We start from the raw sequence: 25,523 nt of genomic DNA, 5'->3' as shown, positions 1-25,523 counted from the left end.
TATATATTTTAAGTTGCACATTTTGAAAATCGATTTTCCATACAGATTTGAATGCACGAAATACCTTGTAGCAGCAACAGTCTTAACCATTGAAGAACCACTGGAAAGAGCTCAGCTGGTGAGTAAGTGGATCGAAGTAGCAGTCAATTCCAAGACATCTTTAGGGAATCTCTATGGGTTTTCAGGGGTCATGAAAGGTCTCTCACTACCACAGGTACTTTAATGTTTTCTTTCATAGCCATTTATTTTTAGTGATAATTAAATCAGCTGCCATAATCATGGCTGGTTAGAACTTTAAAGAACTACATCCCTCAAAAGGCAAGGATTCAACACAGGCACTGTAACACGTGATAAAGTCTCTACTCTTTGTAGATGTAAAGATCATTTAGTCATAAAATGAAACCAATACTGTTTTGAGTAAATTGGTGAATATATATATTTCTCTTATCATTTGGACGAGTAAAACTACCTCTGCGGCTAAGAAAGGATAGGTTTTCACTTCTGACTGTATTTCCCAGCAAGCTTTCTTCAAAACGACTTAATGGCTTTCGATGAAAGTTAGCATACATTTGGACCATGATGCAGCTTAGAAGTAGTTAGTTTTTGGAGGGGCAAGGTCACGAATATCCAAAGAAATTTGTTCCTATCTCTTAGGAAGAAGGCGATTTTTTGCAATGTTCTTACGCTGTAACTCAGTCAAAAGCAATATGATTTTGATGAAACTTTGTTGACATATTTAAAGTATTATGTCTCATTGTTCTTCCAGAAATGACCCTTGTCCGTTGGTAACGACGGGCATACGGGCACATTTTCGTGTTGTTTTTTTTTGAAAAGCGAATATACTTAACGCTGCGTGGCGGAAGTATAATCTCTGTGGGCTACCCTCTAGTCACAGTGGTGCTCAAAGTCCGGCCCGCAACGAGTCGCCGAGTGGCCCGCGATGTCCAATGGGAAAGTCAAACAGAGAGTTCGCGCCCGCGCGAAGGTTAAGCGCTACAGAAGAATATGCATTAGATTAGATACTGGATGGTTCCATATTTGTGTTGAGCGATAAAGAAAATTTAATAAGCGAATCTCGTAAATGCATAGGCATTTAATCATTGGCGCAATGACGTAATATTTCCGTAATTACGAAATCTCACGCGTTTCAATTGTTCTTCGAGATTTACTTACGAGCCCTATTTTGATATTATTTCGTAACAAAAATGGCAGCTAATCGTAAAAAAAAAGTTGACGACGAAAACCGGCAGTTTCATGATGATTGGACTGCGCAATACTGTTTTGTTCAACAACAGAAGAACGTGATTTGTCTGCTGTGTCATTCAACAGTAGCAGTGGCGAAGGTATCCAATATAAAGCGTCATTATGAGTCGAAGCATAAAGATTTCCAAACGTTGTCGGTGATGAACGAACAATTGAATCTCTGCGGCGGTCGCTGAATCACCAGCAGAACGTTTTCTCAAAGCAATCAGCAGATTTAGGTGCAGCATGTGAGGTCAGTGATGGTGATTTTGTCAAACAATGTATGATTACTGCATTGTGTCCGGAAGCAGTTCGCAAGCTACAGATGGTGGCTTTGAATCGTATGACAGTTCAACGAAGAATTTCACACCTCTCAGCAGACGTGACAAGGCAGCTTACAAACAAAGCAGCCAACTTTGTCTACTTCTCTTTGGCAGCAGACGAGTCGAATGACATCTGTTCAACAGCAAAGGTACTAGTATTTGTTCGTGGTGTGTCGTCATCGTTTTATATCGCAGAGGAACTAATCGGCATGGGTTCCGTGAAGGGACAGACAACTGGGTGTGCTCAATTCGAGGAGACAGTACGACTGTGTAGTAGTGTTTCATTGGATTTCACGAAATTGGTGTGACAACTGATGGAGCACCAGCCAAGACCGGAGAAATGGTTTGGTTTGTTTGGAAATTCGCGTAAATTACACAAGGGCTTTCTGCATGAGCTTGTCCCTAATTTAGCAGTGAAAAGGCTAAAGGGAAGGCAGCAAGTCATCACCACCCACCGCGGTACAAACGTTTGGGCTACACTTTTACCAACGAATAGTGGGATCGACCGCAATATTATAACGCCTCCACGGCTGAAAGGGCGAACTTATTTAGTGGATCTGGGATTCGAACCCGCTACCAGCAAGTTACTAGCTGAACGCCCTTATGCCAGGCCGTCAACGATAACAAACATGTAGAGAAAGTAATAAAGCTATACAAAGTATATAAAGTGTATGACCACTAATTTAGAACTACAGCGTAAACAGAAAAATCAGTTGTAATAAATGTTTATTTTCTGTTTATCTTTAATCTGAAGCTAGCTGGATCTTCAAATAATAACTTTGATACGAGTTATTATAATGAACAGGTAAATAAAAATTGAATTTAGTGAACGTTATAAAAGTTGTTTATGGTTAAGCGCAAAACTACATAATGAACTGTCTGTGCTGTGCCCACTGTGGATAAAGAAATCAAATATTTAGCTTTCGGAATTTTTGCTGAGCCATTGGGAGTTGTTGTAAAAGATATCAATCCTAATGCTTGTGAATATTTAGATTTAAATGTTCAGTTTTGTTATAAGCAATTTTGAATATAATTCAGAAAGGTGAGTGTGTGTGATTTTTGCGCAAAGCCACACAAGTGCTAGTCACCCTTAATTTTGAAGTGATAGGCCAGAGAAAAAGACAGTTGTTCAACACCAACCCTTGGGCTGCTCTCTATCATCACCACATCATATTCCCTTTACGTCTAAAAAGGGTGAGCATGTTCGTCGATTTTCGATCCCGCGACCTGTAAATTGTAAGTAAATCTTCCTAATTATTAGATTATTTCAAAAAAGAATGGATATTTCTTTACAAGACATTTGCGAGTGGCCTCTGGAGAGTTTGTATTTAGTGTTCAAACAATATAAACGTGAGAACTAGAAGTATATTCATGATATTAAGTTTAATCCTGCCTGTTCGCCGGTGGATTAGTGGTAAGTTTAAGTGACTGTTTTGAAATAAGCACTCTGTTCTGCCCACCACGGGTACTGAAACCCAGTTCTTAGTGATGCGAGCCTGCAGACATACCACTGTTTCACTGGGCGGCAGTAAGTTTAAGAACTTGTGTTACTAAAATCCAGAGTTCAATTCTCCGCGGTGGAGAGTGTAGACTGCTCATTGTGAAACTTTTAGCTCAAAGCAAAAACTTTTACACACTTCTTTTATGAAGGTTGTTGTAGTTGTTGTTGTTTTTTTGAGCAATGTTAGTATTCATACTCGGAATATTTTGAAGTGAAATTGTTATTTAATAGTAAGATTTTACTTATTATTTTACAAAATGCTTTTGTTTTTAGTGCCGCCATCTGTCGCATATTATATATACTAATATAAAATTGTATATAAATTTCTATCTTTTTCTTTTTTCCCTAGGTATCCCGATTACAGGATACGTGGTTATTAGTACGTCAAAACTTTACAGAGAATGCTTTCACCTACGAAAGTAAAATGCGTCCACTTTTAAAATCTCTTGAAATAAATTCTGAAACCGAAGCTTCAAACTCTTGCATTCCGTATCTGGTTTGCTTGATCTCTATTTTGCAGCGCCATCTAGAAATGATAAAGCAAATTGATAAATCTGAAAAAATCGAAACCAATAGCAAAGAAGCTGAGCCAGTACTCAGTCCACTATTGCCATGGGAACACACCACTGCAGACTATGGTCTTCAAATGTTACTGAACCATTTGGAGACGGGTAGAACGATAGTCCAAGAACTCCATAAGTATCAAAAAAAGTGTGAAACCCTTACTGAAAACGTGAAATACGACGATCAGTTGCTGGATTTGTTCAGAACCGAATTTCATTTAAAGTTTCTTTGGGGAAGTAAAGGGGCAAAAGCCTTTTCAAAAGACAGGTACTTAAAACTCGAACAGATCCTGACGCTACTGTCACAGAATCGTGAGCCTAGTTAGATAATATTCACATCCGTTTCGCAAAAAAACTTTGTTGAGAAAGTCAGGCTGGAACTGACTAGATAGTGTGGATTAGTCGGCCTTAGTTTGTTGTTAATACCAGATATATTTTTAAAACTGTTTCGTTTCTAGATTTAAAAACAACAACAAAAACACTCCTGAGAGAGAGAGAATTCTGTGCTGTAGAATTATGTAATTTGAATCGCCAGTCTAGTTGTTCATTTAGCCCTAAACTGCACTACTTCGCTGATTTATGTGGCTAAGTATGTTCAGATATCAGTAGACACCATGTCGTTATGGTCACACTGTACTGAAAAAAATAGTTTGTTGTTCGTTCGCTTACGTACAATATAAAAACAGCAAACAAACCATGGGCTTTCATGTAGCACCTAGAAGGGGTCATTTTTTGCTTCTATTCAAAGATAAACAACAAAATAAGTGATATCGCAAACATTAGCTAAAACTATGATAAATCTATGCTCTGCCCATCGTCTGTATCGATTTTTACTGCTGGAAACTCCGACTTGCTACTAAGCCACCGTTTAGCGTAGCAAAAGTGTGTTTGCTTTAGTACAAAGTCACATTGGGCTATCTGCGCTCTATCCGCCATTGAAAGTCCTAGAATTTTGATAATATTTGGGTAAATCACTAACGAACAATTCTTAGAGGCCATGTACATAATATGAGAAAATAGCCAAGTATTAACATTATCAAAAATACACAAAATTGTCGTGATTGAGTTTTGTAACATTTATAAATAAAATTTACTAAAAACAAACAAACTCTGTACTGAATCGACATTTCCTGTTATATTCATAGGCCGGTTGTACAATAGTCATTTGGAAGCAGTGTACCTGAACGTAGTCCAGGAAATGAGAAGTGAATTCACAAATACGTTACAAAAGCTTGAAGTCATTTTTAATTTAAAATGAATGCACAGAACTAGTGACTTATCAGAAAACTTTTTCACAAATAAGTTAAGTATATTACTCTAAGTAAAAATTCCCTATTGGCACAGCACTTACGACGCTAGACACCGGATTTCGATACCCGTTGTATATCTTTGGGCTTATTAAAAATAATTAATAACTAAATTATAATTTGTGACTATAAGTGGTATAATAGGTTCCATACAAACAAAACAAAACTCGGTAGCTCGGGCCCCTCACTAGTACAGCTGAAAGTCTACGGATTTACAACGCTATAATCAGGAATTCGATTCCCCTCGGTGGGCTTAGTAGATAGCCCGATGTGGCTTTGCTATGAGAAATCATAAACGCTAACTCGGCGGTAAGTAATGTTTATAACGCTAAAAATCAGGTTTCGAAACTCGTCATGGGCACAACAAAGATAGCCCATTGTGCAGTTTTGTGCTTAACAGCAAAACAACCAATTCATGCCAAAAGTCCTACTTTGTCTCAGTTGCTATCCCAGAGTCATGTTTATCTTTTTACATGGTAACGCATCAAAAACTTTTGTTTGGTTAGATACATTAGGTTATGTTTTTGTCGTAAACAGTCTAAGTTGTTTATTTTTACTGAAGATATGGTTCTAATCAGTCAAGAGATACTGAAAAGTTTAGATATTACGCGGACGTATGTAAAAGTGAATCTGAATAGAGCACATAAAACAAAATTACATTAGGTTACTCCTTGGTGTGGTCCTTCTTCCCATGGCTTTAGGTACTCTGACCCCCCCATCCAACAAATACATTTAAGTGGAGTAACCTACGGTTCGAAACGGCTAGGTTTCCCAAATAATGAATCAATAATGGAGAACAATGTACTAAGGTATCTATATTAAGTACTGGTTTATTTAGAAGTCAACTTTATAAATTGCTCGCATCACACAGTTGATGATGATTTTATGTTACCGATTCCTATATTTGGACTCCTTACAATAATCGCTTTTTACCGTTACAATAGGAGCTTCCTACAGGTTTCAAGAGTTTAAGGGTACAAAGGAAATAATTAGGGTCTTTGTACCGAGTGTTTCAGATGCAGCTTTTGAAGACAAGCATGTAGTGCCATCATGTATTGGATGATGGTAATATATGCCTCAAAGGAACATTGGTGTTTGATATAACATATATTTGACTCCCAAATAACTCGCACGTCTATTTATTTATTTTTCGTGTATTCGTTTCGTAAGGTGAAGAAAGCACTTTAAATTTCTTTTTTCTCAGTTTTAAAACTTAATGTTATGCGTCGTGTGTGATATCTCCAAGAATCCATGAGAGGAGGAAACAAAGTATAATATAATACCAACCACGCTACATCTGTCGTATCCAGAGCCGATGTGACTTTTCGTAGAGACCTGTTGGGGTTGTTTAAGTGTGTTGTGACTTCCTTAGACTATATTACATACCCTTATGGGCCCCGAAAAACCACAAATACCTGATTATCACGTGTAAACTACATGAAACTCATGGTGGTGTTTTAAAGTATGCAAATACCATATTTCTTAAGATCAGTAATACAAGCCGTTATTTATTAAGTTGATTATATATAAATGTTACTAGACCCTTTTTTTTCCTAAGGCTGGACTTTAGTTTTTTTCTAGTCATAATTTTACAGCAGACTGACTACTTGTATGTGGAATTGAAAACAGCCAACATTAATTTTTCAGATTAATCTTTAAATTATTTCCCCACACCATCAACCCATAATTATTTTGTATTCGAAAATTCAAGTAAAAATATGAATTATAAAAATACTTTAAAGTATTTTTTACAACATAGATATACAGTGTAACAATAAACACTTTGGGCTAAAAACGGGTTAGAAAAGAAATAATATACATGACTACTCAGAATATGGTTATATTTTAAGTTTCGGAGTCTGGTCTGGAGAAGCATGGCTAACATTGTAGCCTTTTGTCCTGTGTTTATTACTAGAGTAAAACTAATCTTCGTGATGTTACGTTGAAGAACTAACTTGCAGCGCGGAGAACTAAAACAGTGTCATAACTATTTAAAATTTCCACGATTTGCCCTTAAAAGATCATCGGCACGAGCCTTTTTCTTTCGTTTGGCATGATCAAGTTTAAATCAGTATCTGCATTTGGGAAGAAATCTGACGTTTCCATCAGAATAATCAGAAAAGCCATTAACTAAGTGACAGCTGCCCAAAATAATTTATTATTGTTTGGCACGTCCAAAAGTGGTTCTCTCGTTTGCCAATGTTGTATACATACATATGTGTCCCATTGTCCGTACTGCACTGTCATATGCTGCTATAAATGATGTACACAATATAATAATATTGTTAAGTGTATGTGTAAATTTTATTTACCATTTTGTATTTAGTACAATGTAATTAGTAAAAGATTGTGTTAATATGGAATCGAAGTGTATTGAGTACGAGTACTAATATGCAATGTATCACGTCTTTTGTTGTTCTAGTAATAATCATGTAGATAACGTTACATGTTACGATTTTGTTTCCGAAACCTGTACGTGTAAGTTTAACTGTTGATATTGTGCTAGGTTATTGCATTATATCTTTAGCTCATTATGTTTTTTCATGTTCTCACTATATCAGTAGGTAGCTATTCTCTAATTTTATATTGAAGAGAAATGAACGAAATTTAGGGCAAAAATAAAAGTTTGTGAAATGCAGAACATATTAATACTTTAACAACTGACGTGTTGTGTTAATATAATTAAAAATTAAAGATACTGTCTTTGTTAAGGGTGGATTACAGATAACATCTACAATTCGCTGTTTTTTGTTGAATTAAAATTTAAATGAAAAAAAAAACGAACTTTTTGTGTGGTAAAGAAAAATTCATTTAGAACTCAATACACATACAACCTTTATATTTCTGAAATACCAAGCTAAACTGCTTATCTTAAAGTTCACGGTTCGAGCTCGTGATTCTCATTTTCAGCTGTGGGTGCATTGTAGAAGTGACAACTAATCCTGATCTTTGTTTAAGATTACGTCTTGTTGGCTGACTGTTTGCCCCACCTCTGACCAACAGTTAATGGCTACTACGCGCGGACCCTTGTGTCTCTAACCCGGTTGTTTACTTCATGTTTGCATTAGATGGTATTAAGAAGGAAAATGTAAATAAAAAATATTGTAAACATTTTTTAATCTTTGAGTAATTTATATATAATCTGGAAAGTATGCTACTTTGGAGGTTTGTTTCAAAATGTTCTCGCAAAATCTATGTTAACATCTGATAAATGGTGAAATGGTAGATTAGAGGGTTTTAGTTTGTTTGAAGTTGAGACATTGTGAGGTATTTGGTGTAAGCACTCGATTTTGTACCCTTTATTGGATTTCTATCATTGCTGGTTAGTTTGATTTGTTTTGAATATCGCGCAAAGCTACACTAGGGCTATCTGCGCTAGTCGTCTCTAATTTAGCAGTGTAAGACTAGAGGGAAGACAGCTAGTCATTACTATCCACCGCAAACTCTTTTACCAAGGAATAGTGGGATTGACCGTCACATTATAACGTCTTCACGGCTGAAATGGCGAGCATGTTTGGTGTGAGGGAATTCAAACTCGCGACCTTCAGATTACGAGTCGAGTGCTTTAACCACCTGGCCACGCCGGGCCCACACAAAAGGAAATACGTTTTACTCGCCCAATGAAGAACTTCTGAACTTGAAGCGTAAAGAGAGAAAATTACAATCTTGCAGATTAAGTAGATGTTTCACCTAATTATTTGTAATATCTCTAACTGTCCTTGGAGATGCAACTAAATTGCTTCATGACAAAAAACAAAACCAATTGTTGTGGTTCTTTACAAGCTGATGATGCCTACAGAAAGATGCATCCCAATTTAAACACCTCAGTGCCACGTAGGCCTGATAAGGCCAGGTGGTTAGGGTGTTTGGCTCGTAATCTGAGGGTCGCACGTTTGAATCCCCGTCACACCAAACATGCTCGTCCTTTCAATAATGGGGGCGTTATAACATGATGATCAATCCCACTATTCGTTGGTAAAAGTTAGTATTTTTTTACATTAATATTTATTTAGTTTATTCTCTACATAACGTTTTCAGAACCTATCACATCATGTAAACATTTGGTTATCATAATACCTAAATATTAAGCTATTGATGTTCTTTTGTTTTGTACAAGTTTGTGCTTCTCTGATTTCATTTCACTGTTATACTGACATGTATACAACATTTGATAATTTCTTAGTTTACTAAGTTCTTTTTAAAAACGAAACCAATAACAAGACTTGTATTATTAACTAAAGGCATCAGTGAAAAACAGTAAGACTTGAATTATTAACTAAAGGAATTATTGAAAAACTTCATGAACTGAAATAGACTCGTCACGATAAGGTTTGAAATATTTATAAGTTTTATATAAGTTTTTTAAAATAACATGCTGAAAATTAGAGTTAAGTTTAGTGTAGCTCATGGTTTGTATAACAAAATAAATTAAGTTGTATGACACAGAACAGCGACAGACACAAGTGGAAGTGAAACTGGTAATGCTAAATTTGTCTAGTTTATAAGTGATGCGTTTGTAAAAGGTACTATTGTCTTGTTTTTCCTCACTTCTGTAATTAAGGAGTTTCTCCAAGTACCGACGGTTATTAGCATCGGTTATATAATTCACACTTCACTTACCTGGAAAGAATATTATGTTCTTAAGTGAGTCACGGTGCCCACTTGTCAGCTTCTGTTAACTAGCGTACAGAGACAACATACTTTATTTAAGTGTCTTGTCATGTTGAGGAAGGAAAGTTTCCTTATATAATCATGAATTAGTAATAATAATAGAAAAGTTTCACAGAGGTGTGGTTATAATACTATTCAAAGCAGTTTCAGAACGCTTGCCCAAGAAAGAACGTACTAACCAAGAGTTCTGCCCAGCATGGTCAGGTGGTTAAGGCACTTGAGTCGTAATCTAAGGGTCGCAGGTTCGAATCCCCGTAACACCAAACATGCTCGCCCTTTCAGCCGTGGAGGCGTTATTATGTGACGGTCAATCCCACTATTCGTTGGTAAAAGATTAGCCCAAGAGTTGGCGGTGGGTGGTGATGACTAGCTGCCTTCCCTCTCGTCTTATACTGCTAAATTAGGGACGGCTAGCGCAGATAACTCTTGTGTAGCTTTGCGCGAAATTCGGAAAACAAACAACAAAAAACCTAGAGTTCTCTTGAGTGATACGTTTGTTTCACTAACTACGCTTTTGTTGGGTTTATGTTAATAATAAAGTCAATCGTAAATAATGCTAAACGTAAAAGTAATCGTATCAAAAACTTGGACGAGTCACAAAGAATCTAGTTTTAAAGTATTAGATATTTTATCTTGTTTCTTCAGAAAACAAAACTGATACTAATACGACTTCTAATTACGAACTCGGGTACCGTCAAATTAAAATTACCAGTTTTTAAAATGGTTCGTAGGCTCACAAGGATACATTTATCAGCCCACTGCCTCTAAGAAACGTGTCACTGATTTCTGTTCTATGCGTGTATGTCTGTATATTCAAATCAACCTCCGTTTACAATGGTTAAAAAATGACGTTAAAAAAAACAATAAAATACAACGGTACAAACCTTATTCGTGTGAAAAATTAATTCAAATTATGATATAAAAAATCGATAGAATACTACTGCAGTGTTTTTCAAAAACAAAAAAACGAATCTTCCAAAATAGTGTCATTTCAGGGTATTCTTTTAAAGGTTAAAATAATATTAAGTGATTTACCAAATTTTTTGTATGGCACTTGAGAAATATTTGTTGGTGTTTTCAACCTTATTAGGACGTAATGTCGCATAAAACAGGTTTTTAAAGTATATTGGTGTAATAGGCTATATCTCAATTACTTTAGAATAACTTTTTGAAAACTAATTTCGTAGCTTCATTTTAAAACACCCAACCGGGTTATTATAATTACGTTTTCATTATTCGCTATATTTTAAATAGTAATATGTTAAAAATAATTGGTTGGGCGTGACATAACAGTTATTGTTCCCGAACCGTGAATCAGATATATCATGGTCTGTGTCCCGTTGTCACATAATGTGATTCGCAGTTTGGAGCCATGTATGCGCTATAAGAGTGACGGCCAAATCCCACTATCTGGTCAGATTAGAGCAGTTTTAAGATTTGACTAACAGTCTTCCCTCTAGTCTTTCAGTTTCAAACTACGGAGGGATACGTTGAGATTGTTATCTTGTAGCTTTTCGCAATCACTCTAAAATAAATGTCCATAAAATAAAACTTAAATGGCAGATGTAAAACCTGTCTTGTTCTGTCGCCAACTTTTATTATACTTATATAAATATGGCCAGGTGGTTAGGTCGTGGGTTCGAATCCGGCACAACAAACATGCTTGCTCTTTCAGCCGTGTGGGCGTTATAATATGACGGTCAATCCCACTATTCGTTGGTAAAATAGCAGCCCAAGAGTTGGCGATAAGAGATGATGACTAGCTTCCTTTCCGCTAGTGTTATACTGCTAAATTAGGGACGGCTAGCGCAGATAGCCTCCATGTAGCATTGTCCAAAATTCGAAAACAAACAGTTGCACATCTACATACACAATATGAAACGTTTCAACACCTTTCGTTACAGTTTATTTCTAAAATATTTTTTTAAAAAAAGCACGTGTCATCGATACACTAGCTACGTAACGTTTGTTTGTGTGTTTTTCCTTATAGCAAAGCCACAAAGGGCTATCTGCTCAGCCCACCGAGGGGAATCGAACCCCTAATTTGAGCTTTGTAAATCCGGAGACATACCGCTGTACTAGCGGGGGGCACTACGTAACGACAGTAGAACTTATATATTGTAGTCGCGTATTTGTTTGTTTGTTTTTTAAATTTCGCGCAAAGGTACACGAGGGCTATCTGCGCTAGCCGTTCCTAATTTAGCAGCGTAAGACAAGAAGGAAGGCAGCTAGTTATCATCACCCACCGCCAACGCTTGGGCTACCCTTTTACCAACGAGTCATTTGACAGTAGTTGGTGTTGACCGTAACATCATAACGTCTCCACGAGCATGTTTAATGTGACGGGACCGTGTATTTGTGGATCAGCCATTCATGTGATTGTTCGTACGTTGTCCACAAACTAAGCAGGACGTCACATAGTTGTGGTTGTTTTGTTAGTTTTCATATACTTAACTAAAGCTAAGAACTAGAAAACGATTGCTTTGTTTTATTAAGATCAAACCGTAACAATAAAATTGTGATAGTAACAGAATTCAGTTTTACTCTGAGGTGAGACGGAATGTTGACCTATATTTAACGTGTAAAGTACAGTTGTATTTCCTAAGCACGTTACATTTTTTAAAGTTAAACACATATTTTATACTCATATGACAATAAACCAGGATGGTTTCATTTCACCTGTCCAGTATTCAGGTATTTTAATATTTTATGAAAAACGAAGTTACATACGGGTTGTGGGCTATCTACCAATTATACAGGATGCTGTCACGTGCCTGTGGCCATCACCAAATGATGATCTAGCCAGTAGTATTGTACAATTACACCAGTGATTTTCTTTAGATTAAACTGGTTAAAACACCTCATTCATGTTAACAAAACTTAATGTTTTAATAATCATATGGTAACTCAAAATTTGACAGTAGCTGGTGTTGTTAACTAGCTGCCTTTCGTTTGTCTATATAATTAAAAATAGTTGTGTTCAAAGATTACCATATAAAGTACACATAAAAACAAACGAAGATATACTACATAAACACATGTTTAAAGTGTATTAATAGAAATCGTAGTGAATATAAAAACTGACACTAATTTTAAAAACTAGTCGCTTACTTGTCACAGTTTTATTTTTAAATTTAACAAGGGGCTTGATGGACAAACAAGGGTGCTTAGAAACTATTGTTTATCTTCAACCACACCCACGAAAGTAATGTTTAATCTTACCAGGAATGAAAGTTAAGTGTAGGCTGTATGGAGGGTATCATGCATACCGGTTAGCCTTGAGAACGGACTTGATATTTCTTACAAGGGTGTATTATATACCATCTGACTAATCGTCAGAATCTTGGGCAACAGGCGAGAAACGATAGAAGATCTGTGGCTGAAGTCTGAACAAGGTGTGATGGCGGGATCACGTGGTATCTGCGTGACTTGAAATACTGGCTGCAGCGATCAAGGCTGTTAGAAAAGTTCCTGGATTAAAAATGACATGTGGTATTAAAGTTAACTCTTCAAGATTAAGACGTGAAAACTTGTTTCATAATACACACACGCACATACATGCAAGAAGAAAAACGTTACTGAAGATTTGTTTGCTTTTTTTAATTTCGCGCAAAGCTACTAGAGGGCTATCTGTGCTAGCCGTCCATAATTTAGCAGTGTAAGACTAGAGGGAAGGCAGCTACTCATCACCACTCCCCGCCAACTCTTGAGCTACTCTTTTACCAATGAATAGTTGGATTAACCGTCACATTATAATGCCCTTACGGCTGAAAGGGCGAGCATGTTTGATGTGACTGGGATTCGAACCAGCGACCCTCACATTACGAGTTGAGTGCCTTAACCCACCTGGCCATGCCGGGCCTGTGTAGGAATTGTGCAATGAAAGACTGACTGCTAGAAATATAGTTAATACGTTGATTTGCCACCTCGTGACAATAATTTGCTTTATGAAATGAATGTAATAATTTGTCAAGATATCAAAATAACGTAGTAGTAAACCTTGTGCTGCTATTCTTTGTTCTTCTTTCTGTCTGTTCTTATATCTGGTTTGGATTTTATTTGAATTATAGACTAAAAATAAAGTTAATATTATTCTTATGAATTCATTTTAATTAGAAACTGATGGAATCGATTTTCTTGTTATCACTGACATCCATCTTCAGTATAAGAGTTAAATAAGTTACTTTGGTTTAGTTAATTTCTCACGTCTATGATTTATGACGACTAAGTGATGGAGTTAACTAACAAAGGTTCGCTGTTTTCTATCTTCCGGTAAAGACGTACAGTTGCTATCTGTGCACAGACGTCCCTAATTACAAGCTAACAGAAGGAAGACTGCCAGATAACAACTGCCAACTCTTGGCTTATTCTAATCGCACCCACAACTCCAAAGGGTAGAGCATGATTCTAAACGCGAACCATGGATCCTCGGCTTTCCAGTCCGTCACGTTAATCATTTGGTCACGTCGGGCGAAACTGTGCCCCAAATAATATCTACTAAGATAGCCATAACTAAATTTTAAAACAAGACAGCTTTCTGTTCTTTTAGAATTTTGTGCAAAGATACACGATAGCTATCCGTCCCTAATTTAGTAGTGTGAGACTAGAGGGAAGGCAGCTAATGATAACTATCCACCACCAACTCTTGAGCTACTCCTTTACCAACGAATAGTGAGATTGATTGTAACTTCATAACGCCTCCACGGCTGAAAGGGCGAGCATGTTTGGTTTGACGGAGATTCGAGTCCACGAGTCGAGTGCCCTCAGTACCTAGCCGAGCTGTCTGTTCTCAAGAAAAATATTTTTTACATTCAATATTTCAAATGTTCTCTAATTTTGATGTACGTTTAATTAAACACGTAGCTGTTACTGTTTTTCATATGATAAAATTTCATACTTACGGATAAACAACAAACTTGAGAAAAAAAAACGTTTAATGTATTTTCAGTTCATACGAAAACAAAAAAACACGAGCCACTTCTGTAACATAACTGATAAAACTGACCAATAAAGTGAATCGTGTCAAACACCAACTTTGGAACTAACCTGGTGGTCAATGTTCGCCTCCGTATGAGTAAACTTTGAAATAAAAGACGTGTTTCACATCAACATACTTTGGAGGCTCTTTTTAACGTTAATCATCTCTTGCTGCTGAGTGTCCATTAAAATCTTCTTTTGGAGAAGAGCCATCTCTTTCCTCAGTTCTACCTGGACAGATGAGTACTGATCAATGTGTCTCTTCTCTAATTCTTCTATACCCTGAAAACGTTCTTTAATTGAATTCATTGGCAAGACCTCAACCAAATACATACAAAAATGTTCTATAAACACTGTAGCAAAAATGTGTACTTTAGTGTAATGGAAGTCTCGGAAAAAACGAAATTTAAACTGTATTTCACACGGAGGGGGGGGGGAATCCGTGACGAACTCCACGTATACATTCAAGAAGAAAAATGTTATGGAATACCTCACTTCGGTAACTACATGGAAATCGCTTTCTAGAATTGGTGCATGTTATTTGTATTTATATTATGACACTGAAGTCTAAAATGAAAACATACATACCTGGAAAAACTGCTCGCCTAGTTGCTTCAAAATCTTTAGCCGTTGACTCTGAGAAATTCTAATTTGTTGTTGATGTTTCTGTTGTTGTTGAATCAACTTCTGTTTATACATACAAATGGAAGTTTTAAATTAAAAAAAAAACATTAATAAAGATTCTGTAATATATTCGGTCACACAAGGTGAGTAACTTTGCACGAAGTTCGACAAAAGAAACTTAATAGACATGAACCACGCGCATAAACCATTCTGTAACAAAGAAGGTGGTATTCACATTTTGTCACTTTTGGAAAAATGTAACATTGCTATTTAATTATAATCCTTCCATAAGTCCAGAGAGAGCCACCAGTATTTAAGGGGGAACTCCTGTTGCACGTAGCCAGGGAGTCCCACGTATGTATCGATCTCGTGCAACTGGGGGAGACACTGATGTCACTAAAGATGATGACATAGCTCAACACAATCTGCCTAACAACCCCATCTATCTACAAAAACACTACCTTTAGTAACAAATTCTACTATCTGGTTTTGTAAAACTTATATATGTTAAAACTATAAAGTAACATGTGTAAATTGAAACATTTTGTGAAGAACAATAAAAATCATAGTTACATGGGTAACATAAAGACAAGCTAGTGAAACAGTAATATTGTAGCAAGTTTGCAAATTAAATAAGTTTCCTTTTTCGAATAATAAGTCACTTTCACATGAAAGGGAAGGAAATGTATAAAATATGATTGAATAGAGAACCACTGAATTAGTCAAGTGTTTTATCTATACTGAAGGATGGATAATTATAAAATTATATAAAGTAAATTACTGTTATAATATCTTGTTCAAATTGCATTTGATAAAACTGACATGTGTCACACTGTTATAATACGTGTTAAAATAATGGTTTTAGTTCTAACATAATAAAATCTGGACATTGAGGTCATAATCACACGTTGAGACACTGTGATAAAATCATCATGATTGTGTTTTCAGTTTTTGGAACTATGACATCATCATCTCTGACATTCCACTGCCATGTCTGCCAGTCGTGCAATGCGCCCTCTGGCAGCCCTTAATGCAATTACTATGTAATCGTCTCTACCAACCAATCTAAGGTCGACATGCATAATGACCTATATCAGCATGCCAGGAAACAGCTTCACTAACTACTATCACTTCCTATGTATACTAGTGAAACCTTACCTGCAACCGATCTTCCGCATCCTTGGCTTTCTCTAACTCAGTTTCTCCTTGCTGTATCAAGTTGCTCAGTTGTTTATGGAATTCTCCTATCAGTCTTCTCCGTTCTGTAGCCTGAGTCTCTGTCATTTCAAAAACTCTTTTGGTTGTTGCCTTCATGGTGTCCTGCAAAATAATTTGTGTAATAAAATCACGTTTACACATACATATAAGTTCGTTTTAAGAAACACAATTTCTACAAGTTTAATAAATGTTAATGCAATCTTACTACCATTCTGTTGCCTTGAATAATGCATACTATTTTCAATCTCTGTATACAAAACTACTGCTTTTGCCTTGTGGAGGTAAGGTCGTTAGCATTATTTCACGTTTTAGCGAACTATAGTTATAAAGTTAACCGGGATTTTCAAAAATGAGACTTATATATTGGTTTCATTGTTAAAATTCGTTAAAAGGAAATTGTTTCAATTAATTACCATGCAGTGTGTGTTATCAACTAACTTGCCAGGATACCTTCATACACATCGATTACATTATTGTATCATATACATATTGGGTTGAGGAATAATTCGTGAGCGTTTTATCAAGTTAACAAAATATATTCATAAATGAAACGCTTTCGCAAGATATTTCATGTCATCTGGAAGATAATTTTTTGCTCTAATAGATGGTGTGTTTGATTTTCATATGTCTTTAATTTTTGCTTTCATTTTCAGCTCATTAAATGGAATGTCAAGTGGACAAAATCGAGCATTTTCGACACCATCTGCTTTTCGCATTTAATTTCTTGCAATTTCGTTTAAAACAATGCATACTATATACCTAGGTACTACATGAAATAAAGTATCATAATAAATGTTTTGGGTGTAATGTGTTCATGCATTGAAGTATTGTATAGTCTTGCATGTAATGCTTGAATGAAATTATTTAAAAACGCTCACGAATTATTCATCAACCTAATATATTTCTTTTAAACAAGAATAGTGCCTATACAGCCTCTCAACCTAAGACTACTCTAGTTAAAAAGCAATAGGGTCTGTTTCTATTCTTGTATACTAACCAAAAATCTTACTACCATCTCAACCAGTCTTTCATTAACCATCTGATGAAAATTCCTGTTTATATTCTTTCCCTATTGGCAATTACAACTGAATGATTTCATTATGTTTCAACATGATCTATAAATTATCAGTATTAGTTAAAATCAAACTAATCAAAATAGAGAAAAAAGCAATCTCATAATTATAAGACACGAGTAGTATCGTCTATGTTAATATGTAGAACTCAATGAATCAAGTAGACAAGAGTAAAAAAACTAAGTCTACAACTAATTTATAATTAAAGGCAAAACAACAGTAGATAAAATAACACATATTTATCTGGCAGAAAAAACAGTAGTACCGAAACTCAATTCACCTGTTGTACGGGTTTGGCAGAGAGCTTCTGCAGTACATTTATGCACAGAAGGCTGTGGTTATTAGGACCAGACCAAGTGTTGCCATGGGCTGTGGCTGTTGAACCAATGCACAAAATACACAGTATCTTGTCTGGAAAGCAGGCAGCAGTACCATGAACTGTAACATATCCTTTAGAAGACAAAATCCCAGTCCTCCTCTTTAGTTATGGCCAATCGACTATCTAGTTTCCCACGGAAACAGTCACAAAAATGAATATTCTGTTCCAAGCCTAAGCTTGCTAGTTAATGATTAAGGCAACATCCTAAATTCAACTCAGTGCCAGAGTCTATGTGATCTGCTAGCTACATACGTATTTGTTAAAGACCGTAGCTGACTGGGGAGATCAACAATCCCTCACAGCAACAGAGAAACAAACCATGTAAGTCCTTTTAAAGAACCACCCTGTTGGCTTCTCTGAAGTACTAAGGATATAACTAAAGCTGGATGTTAATCGATAGGATTATAATCATCTGAGAGTATATGGTTCATTGGTGACTGTCTATCGTTAATCACTTTCAGATGGATACTATGATTCATACTGATGTCTTTCCATTGCCAGGAATAGACGAATGTCTAAATGTGCTGAAAGTTGTCCAACACTTTTAACATTCTAGACTTGGCCTACAACTACAACCTAGAACCTCCATGACAAGAGCAGAACTAAAATTTATTTCAGCACATTGGATGTATTGTTTGATTTCTGAGTCATGACCTTTGGTTTGTGCAAGACTCTTACTATTTTTTAAAAGTTAAAATGGAGGTTACACTTAAAAGGTACAATTGGAAAGATGCCTGGTATATGTGTTCCTATTATAGTAAATAAGTTAAAACCTGGAAAGTGCGTGCTGATGCATACAGTAGTTGAATGTCTTGTTCATATAGTGGGTAGACTGACCATAAAAATATTACAGCACTTTAAGATCAGCTGCAACTCACGATGAGACAAAAACTTTGGAGTTTTCTCGGGTTTGCATCACAGTATCAGTCAAATTTTCAAATATTTCTATAGCATTGTTCATTCTCACTAAAGCTGTGGCATATTTCAGTGGATTGAGGATTGTGAGTATGTATCATACCCTAGAAACATACTTTACAAGTGTACCTGGTGTATTCATGTCAGGTGTGTGAGCATATATCATACCCTAGAAACATACTTTACAAGTGTACCTGGTGTATTCATGTCAGGTGTGTGAGCATATATCATCTCCTAGAAACATACTTTACAAGTGTACCTGGTGTATTCATATTAGGTTTGTAAGCATATATCATCTCCTAGAAACATACTTTACAAGTGTACCTGGTGTATTCATATTAGGTTTGTAAGCATATATCATCTCCTAGAAACATGCTTTATAAGTGTACCTGGTGTATTCATGTCAGGTTTGTGAGTTCTACTGCATTATGATGCCACGGATAACAGAGTCAAACCAATGATGTTACAGTTTTAGGATGTTAATGAACAAATGTTCATGTATACAAACCATTCTCGTCACTTCTGAATGCCAACAGGTAGAAAGAATTGTTTGCAGGTGTAGTGTTTATGAAGTACAACCAACACAACTTGTAATAAGAAAGTTCATCCTCGAGGTGGATCACACAATATCGAGATGGCTCATCAACTTTAAAAATCTAGAAGGGATGATTGTACATTGGATCAAAAAGTTGAAGAACTATGACATGAGAGTACAGATGAACTGTCTTACCTCATGTCCATGTCCATTTGTTGGAATGCCCCGTTCCAAGACACCAAGTTGAGAAAAATGATATTTGTACTTTTCTCATGCAGAATCACCCAGTAGGTAACTTTACATGTGACTAGATATTTGAACTCTGGGGAGAGCAACTGAGGCACCAAAAACTAAAAGGGGCAGTCCTTAGTGTACACCAGTAGGATACCAAAGCGATTTATTGCTAATTGTTTTACTGGTCACTATACAAAACAAATGATAATTGCCTGACACCTTTTCACTTTAATAAATTGATACGGATATACATATTAATGGAAAAAAAATCTGCATGTGAAAAAAAATCTTTTGATTTAATTCGAATGCTTAATTAATATAACAGTCATTATTTCCATAAGTAGCTTTGTTGTCAGAATACATTTATAATGAGTATCATTCAGTTTAGTGTAATTGGTCTTATAGCTTTACAACAATATCATTTAAACAAACTCTTTATAATCATTTGGTGATGACTTCCTACCAAAGAATAGCTAAGTATCTTCACTTTTTTTTTTCCCAGTAAATTATGAATTTTTCTGAATGCGTGTACAGTGAACTGTGTGTGGAAACTTAACTGCATGACACTTATATCTGAACTCAGAACCAAATGAAAAATGACAAGTACCCGTGTAATTTGTTTCCAACGCATATTTATTTCTAAAGTACCACTTTTATGTGTGCTTTATAGTTTTTACTGGTAAAGCAGTATCTGATTTGAACATGGTACACACAATTTAAAAGTAAAATGTTATCCATGGTATTTCAAAATCTACCCCAAAATAGATTTCATAAGATAAGCACTTTTCTCTATTCATACTTTAATGTAAAAATGTCTTTTATTTTGGGTTTTCTGAAATGCTGGCACATTAATCCTATAATCAATGTCATTAGTTTTATAATTTTATGCGATTCTCTCTGTTCACATGTTGGCCCGCGAATAAGAAAAAAAAAATGATATTACCTACGTTAGAATAATCAATTACTTTTGTCTCTGCTTTTCAATGGTGTCTGACCATTATTTACCGGTTAACCGAAATACTGTTATACGTGTATAAGGTTTCACATATGTATATATGAAACTTTACACAGTCATTTTAAAAGAGGCCTGGCATGGCCAAGCGCGTCAAGTTGTGTGACTCCTAATCTTACGGTCGCGGGTTCGCATCCGCGTCGCGCCAAACATGCTCGCCCTCCCAGCCGTGGGGGCGTTATAATGTGATGGTCAATCCCACTATTCGTTGGTAAAAGAGTAGCCCAAGAGTTGGCGGTGAGTGGTGATGACTACCTGCCTTCCCTGTAGTCTTACACTGCTAAATTAGGGACGGCTAGCACAGATAGCCCTCGAGTAGCTTTGTGCGAAATTCCAAAAAAAAACAAAAACATTTTACGAGCGCCATCCAACACAAAATAAATAAATCAATAAAAACACAACCAAAGTGCAACCTTTTAATGAGAATATAGGAATTTTATCAAGATTTTATGGTTTTTGAGGCACAAATCTAAATGTGGATACTGGTCTATAAGACGTTATTTGAAATATAATGGAATTACTATTATATATTTAATATCGATGTTTGTTTAAGTTAAATATATATACATATATTTAGAAATGCATGTATCTTATGCTGTTAAATGTGTATTACGAATTCCCGCCTATTCAAAAAAGTTGTAGAATATTCTCAAGTGTTACAATCAACAGCGTACTATGTGTATATGCAAATACGAGTATTGTTGCTTTAGCTAAAATTTCTAGAATATCGCCTCCTGCTTATAAACCAACGCGCCTCACCAAAAGACAATATATATATTGTTGGTTTGCTACAGTTGGTACACTATAAAACTCCAGAAACTATAACACTGATTAACACTTATTAATGGTAGAACTACAGATGTGTGACCAAGAATGTTTATAGATTTCGAACATTACAAACCGTTTAATTTCAGTGGATTAACATTGGCCATTAATATTTTTACGAAGACATTAAATAACTTCAGCTGTGACAAACTCACTTGTAATCAACGAAGAGATAGCTAGCTCCCCATTAAATGAATTGTACCAGTATCAACTCGAAATTGCTGTTGAGGCTCTACCGCTCTTCCATTAAATTGTACATTACGATGAATTTGTGTGTGTATTTTGTATAATCTGTATATTCACGTATGCATTTTAATTCATTTTAGTATTTATGTTTAGGATTAAGATTTTCATTGTACTGTCTGTATACGTAATTATTTATAATGTTTAGATTAACATTTAGATTTAAGGGCTTTACATTCATTTGTGTATCTATTATAGTGTATTATAGCCATGCTGCCTGTACATAAATATTTATATAATGATAGTATTTTACTTTCATTTTGAGGTGTAACTTTAAAAGACTTATTTTTATCTTTTACGTTCAAGTTATTTCAATGCTAAAAGGTATATTAAAGTGTTTTCGGTGTATTAAAGGTTTTTATTTCACATTCTGCAGCTTTCGCCATCTCAGGGTCTCATTTTATGTAAAAATTGCAAATTAGTAATTTATGTGTCAATGCTATCACTGTTAAATGGTTTCTTCAATTTATGGCATGTGTTTCAATGAAGAAATGTATTTTGAATTCATGGTGTTATTAAATGCATTTTTTAAAGTTAAGTAAAGTTTAAAATACTTTAGTCATTCGCGAGCAACAAGTAATTACCGTTAGGCCTATCTATAGCTAATGTTTGAGTAATCAAGTTCACTGCAGTACCTGTAATCTTGCTTAATTATACCTTCCATACCTTTTTAAAATTTCAATTGCATATTCAGGCTATTTTGCTCTATTATATATAAAAAATGGAAGAAACATGTTTACTGATCAACTTTTCATTTGCTACGTGCTTTCTATTTCCAATCTTAACATTTGTTACATATAATGGCTAGGCCTAATTATTATATGAGCTATTATTAAAAATATTTCGCAATATTGAAAGGGTGTAACAGAAGTTTCTCCATGTTCACGTATATGTAAATACAGAGATAGATAAAAGAAAGCTTTGCAGTACAAATAAAATTAGTAAATAGTAACAAATCAGTGCTCAAGTCTGTTAACTCAGCTTAAGGTTACCAATAAAACATTAAAAGAAAACTATTATAGTAATAATTTGCTAATTAGAATATTCAGGATGCTACAAATTACCTTTGGGTAGTTATTTCTAGCTTTGTTAGTTTAGGCCTAAAGTTAGGCAAATACTATTTACTTACCTGTGTGTACTGTTCGAGTCTTCTGCGCTTTGCTACGACACTTTTGTTAATATCTGCACCAAAACATTCTAAAAGTTTTGAGAGATCACCACTAAAATCTGCTGGATTTCCAATTCCTGAATCATTCTGGTCAACATCCATTCCATGGCGTTTTATTGTCTCATTATTTTGCGGATATATTGTTGTTATAGTACTGGTAGAATTTCCATTATGATCCGAATCTAGTCCTAACCTTAATGGACTCATTCCTCCAATTAAGAGCGATTCAGTGCAGAACTCACTTTTATTTGAGTTGTTTACATTCGTATTTTCTTTTTCTATCGTATATTTCTTTTGTCCTTTACGCGACATTCTTATTAAGTGAGTCTTATTTGTATATATTAGTGTTGAAATAGAAAAAGTAACAAGTCTTAGTTTCTAACTTAGAAATCAAGTACTTCCTTCCAAAGTTCTGACGTCTGAAGTTAAGCCCGAGAAAAAAAAACCTCCAAAAAAACAGACGATTGCATTTTTATTTGTTTATAGTATTTTAATGTAGGTGTCGGGTGTTTACAAAATACTTAAAACATCATTACCAGTATTCATTTTATTTAAAGACCAGATTAAATATATTTATTAAATTTTAAAAATTAAGAAATAAATTAATTTATATTGATAAATACGTTACTTCACATAAGATTGTTTTTCTATTTGGGTAACTTAAGTACGGTGTATGAGCATTTATCATCAGTGTGGTTTGAAGTGTCACTATGAGCAACGGGTAATACATTTTAGTTATAACATAATGATGCCGTTATGAAAGTTGATAAGTAAACAATAACGCTATTTATACTAAATTTGCAAACTAACACAAAAGAAATAATAGAAAGTTATTGATGATAGATAGAATTCTAACAACTCTTTGACAAAAATAAAGAAGAATATAATATTAACTACACTGCATCTGCCGTATCTAGCTAGTATCGATAAGACTTTTCACCTAATACCATGAGCTAGCTGGGATGCAACAAATCAATAATCCATGAATAACGATTATTATGATATGAACTACTTAGGAAATTCTAATTATTATCAGTTTTATGTAAGTCATTTATCAGTTAGTTTTCTTGGGGCAATGAATGCTAGCACAATGTTAATAAAATTAGATGAAATATTATGTTAACCATACTACACTTCCATATCTAGCGCCTACGAGGCCTTTAGGCTAATAACAGAGCTTGTCAGGCCGACTACGATGCAAAAGTAGACCAGAAATTAAATTTTTAAAAAAAGCAATGTGTGTGTGTGTTTTCGTATAGCAAAGCCACATCGGGCTATCTGCTGAGCCCACCGAAGGAAATCAAATCCTTGATTTTAACGTTGTAAATCCGTAGACTTACCGCTGAACTAGCGGGGGAAGGGCAAAAAGACAATAATTAAGTGTCGAAAAAAAGTAGAAAATTTCACTTTTGTCAAGTCAAAAAATACATAAATATTTGATGAGCTCACCTTTCAATTGATGTATTATTTGTGATTATTAGCATCTTACTAAACCCTGTATTTCATCTTATTTTAGATATATTTGTCATGTTATATAGAATTATACATACAAGTTATTTCCGTTAAATTTATCTTTGGTTTACACTGCTTAAAAGTTATTTTGCTCACAGAAATATTTTTTTCTTTGTTTATGTTTTTATAAACTAAACTTTTGATTAAGGCACATTATTGAAGACCTGTTCATTTATTTGTCTTTGAATTTCGCGCAAATACACGAGAGTTATCTGCGCTAGCTGTCCCTAATTTAGCAGTGTAAGACTACAGGAAAGGCAGCTAGTCATCACCACCACTCGCCAACTCTTGGGCTACTCTTTTACCAACAAATAGTGGGATTGACCGTAACGTTATAACGCCCTCACGGCTGAAAGGGCGATCATGTTTGGTGTGACAGGGATTCGAACTCGCGACCCTCGGATTAAGTGTCGAGTGCCTTAACCACCTGGCCATGCCGGGCCTATTTATCAAAAATTACCTTATATGTTATATTAGACCAAAAGAAAGGAATTTTTTATAGGCAGCAACGAGCAAGAATTTTATTTACATTTATTTATTTAGACTTAACGCGGGCGCGATAGTTTGATATAAAATTACAGTTTCTTTATTTTTTGTAACTAGATTGTAGTTGCTAGGTTTGGTGAAATAGTACGTAATTAACTATTTAAATGAAACGTCTACTGGATTATTAATGTATCCTTACAGCACTGTTTGTTCGTTTTGGTCACTAGATAGCTCAACGGTGAGTCTCAGGGCTCAAAACGCGAAAAATCTAGTTTCGATACTCGTAGGTTTAGCAAAAATAAATCTGCACAACAATTTCTTGAAAAGTTTTTGCTGATTGTGACAGGTACCTGGTGGGTGTGCACAAATATAGTTTTGGTTTTGCTTCATCACATAGGAACTCTGAGAAATAGACAGTTAATTGTTTACCGGCCATAACGTATTTAATTGCGTTTATGTTTCTAATACGCTATTAAGTTCAACATAATTAAAAGTGTTTTGCTCCTGATTTTCGTTTGTATTCAATGTCCGATGCATCACGTTGCAGTGTCCAACAGTAGTCAGCAAGCATTGACGGATTTCAGTTACCCTGTTATCGTTTTTCCATTGTAGTAATGTCCTGGTGAAACTAAAGATTTCGATGAAACGGTACGTGATGGGCAAATTTGGATGTGATTTTCATGATCAGCAGCCAAAAATCTATAAAGAACATCCA

At 35.2% G+C, this 25,523-nt stretch overlaps 2 protein-coding genes across 4 annotated transcripts in view; one reads left to right on the top strand and one right to left on the bottom strand.

The window, feature by feature from the left end:
- Positions 1 to 7,716, top strand: part of LOC143248702 (breast cancer anti-estrogen resistance protein 3 homolog) — a 76,750-nt gene extending 69,034 nt beyond the window's left edge. For all 3 annotated transcript variants that reach the window (XM_076497344.1, XM_076497342.1, XM_076497343.1), the window contains exons 8-9: positions 46 to 214; positions 3,416 to 7,716. In XM_076497344.1, the coding sequence (XP_076353459.1) occupies positions 46 to 214; positions 3,416 to 3,955 (709 nt within the window). In that variant the 3' untranslated portion in view covers positions 3,956 to 7,716. The remainder of the gene's footprint in view (positions 1 to 45; positions 215 to 3,415) is intronic.
- A 6,818-nt stretch (positions 7,717 to 14,534) lies between these two features.
- On the bottom strand, positions 14,535 to 22,974 carry LOC143248704 (synaptonemal complex protein 3-like). Its single transcript, XM_076497345.1, has 4 exons — positions 22,772 to 22,974; positions 16,367 to 16,528; positions 15,173 to 15,271; positions 14,535 to 14,866 (listed from the first exon to the last, which is right to left on the bottom strand). Exons 1-4 carry the CDS (start codon positions 22,910 to 22,912, stop codon positions 14,708 to 14,710), a joined length of 561 nt encoding a protein of 186 aa, XP_076353460.1. The 5' UTR covers positions 22,913 to 22,974; the 3' UTR covers positions 14,535 to 14,707.
- Between the last annotated feature and the right edge of the window lie 2,549 nt (positions 22,975 to 25,523).

The sequence above is a fragment of the Tachypleus tridentatus genome, chromosome 4, assembly GCF_004210375.1.
Source record: "Tachypleus tridentatus isolate NWPU-2018 chromosome 4, ASM421037v1, whole genome shotgun sequence".
Classification (NCBI taxonomy): domain Eukaryota; kingdom Metazoa; phylum Arthropoda; class Merostomata; order Xiphosura; family Limulidae; genus Tachypleus; species Tachypleus tridentatus.
The sequence above is the reverse complement of the archived record's forward strand: the minus strand, read 5'-3'. Positions and strand labels throughout refer to the sequence as shown.

What these genes read in the sequence shown, in the direction of transcription:
- LOC143248704 (XM_076497345.1), bottom strand. Translation starts at nt 22,912, where the DNA reads ATGGATGTTGACCAGAATGATTCAGGAATTGGAAATCCAGCAGATTTT. An exon ending in ATGCGGAAGATCGGTTGCAG is followed by an intron (nt 15,272 to 16,366) that starts GTAAGGTTTCAC and finishes ATGTATAAACAG; the next exon opens with AAGTTGATTCAACAACAACA. An exon ending in TAGGCGAGCAGTTTTTCCAG is followed by an intron (nt 14,867 to 15,172) that starts GTATGTATGTTT and finishes GAACGTTTTCAG; the next exon opens with GGTATAGAAGAATTAGAGAA.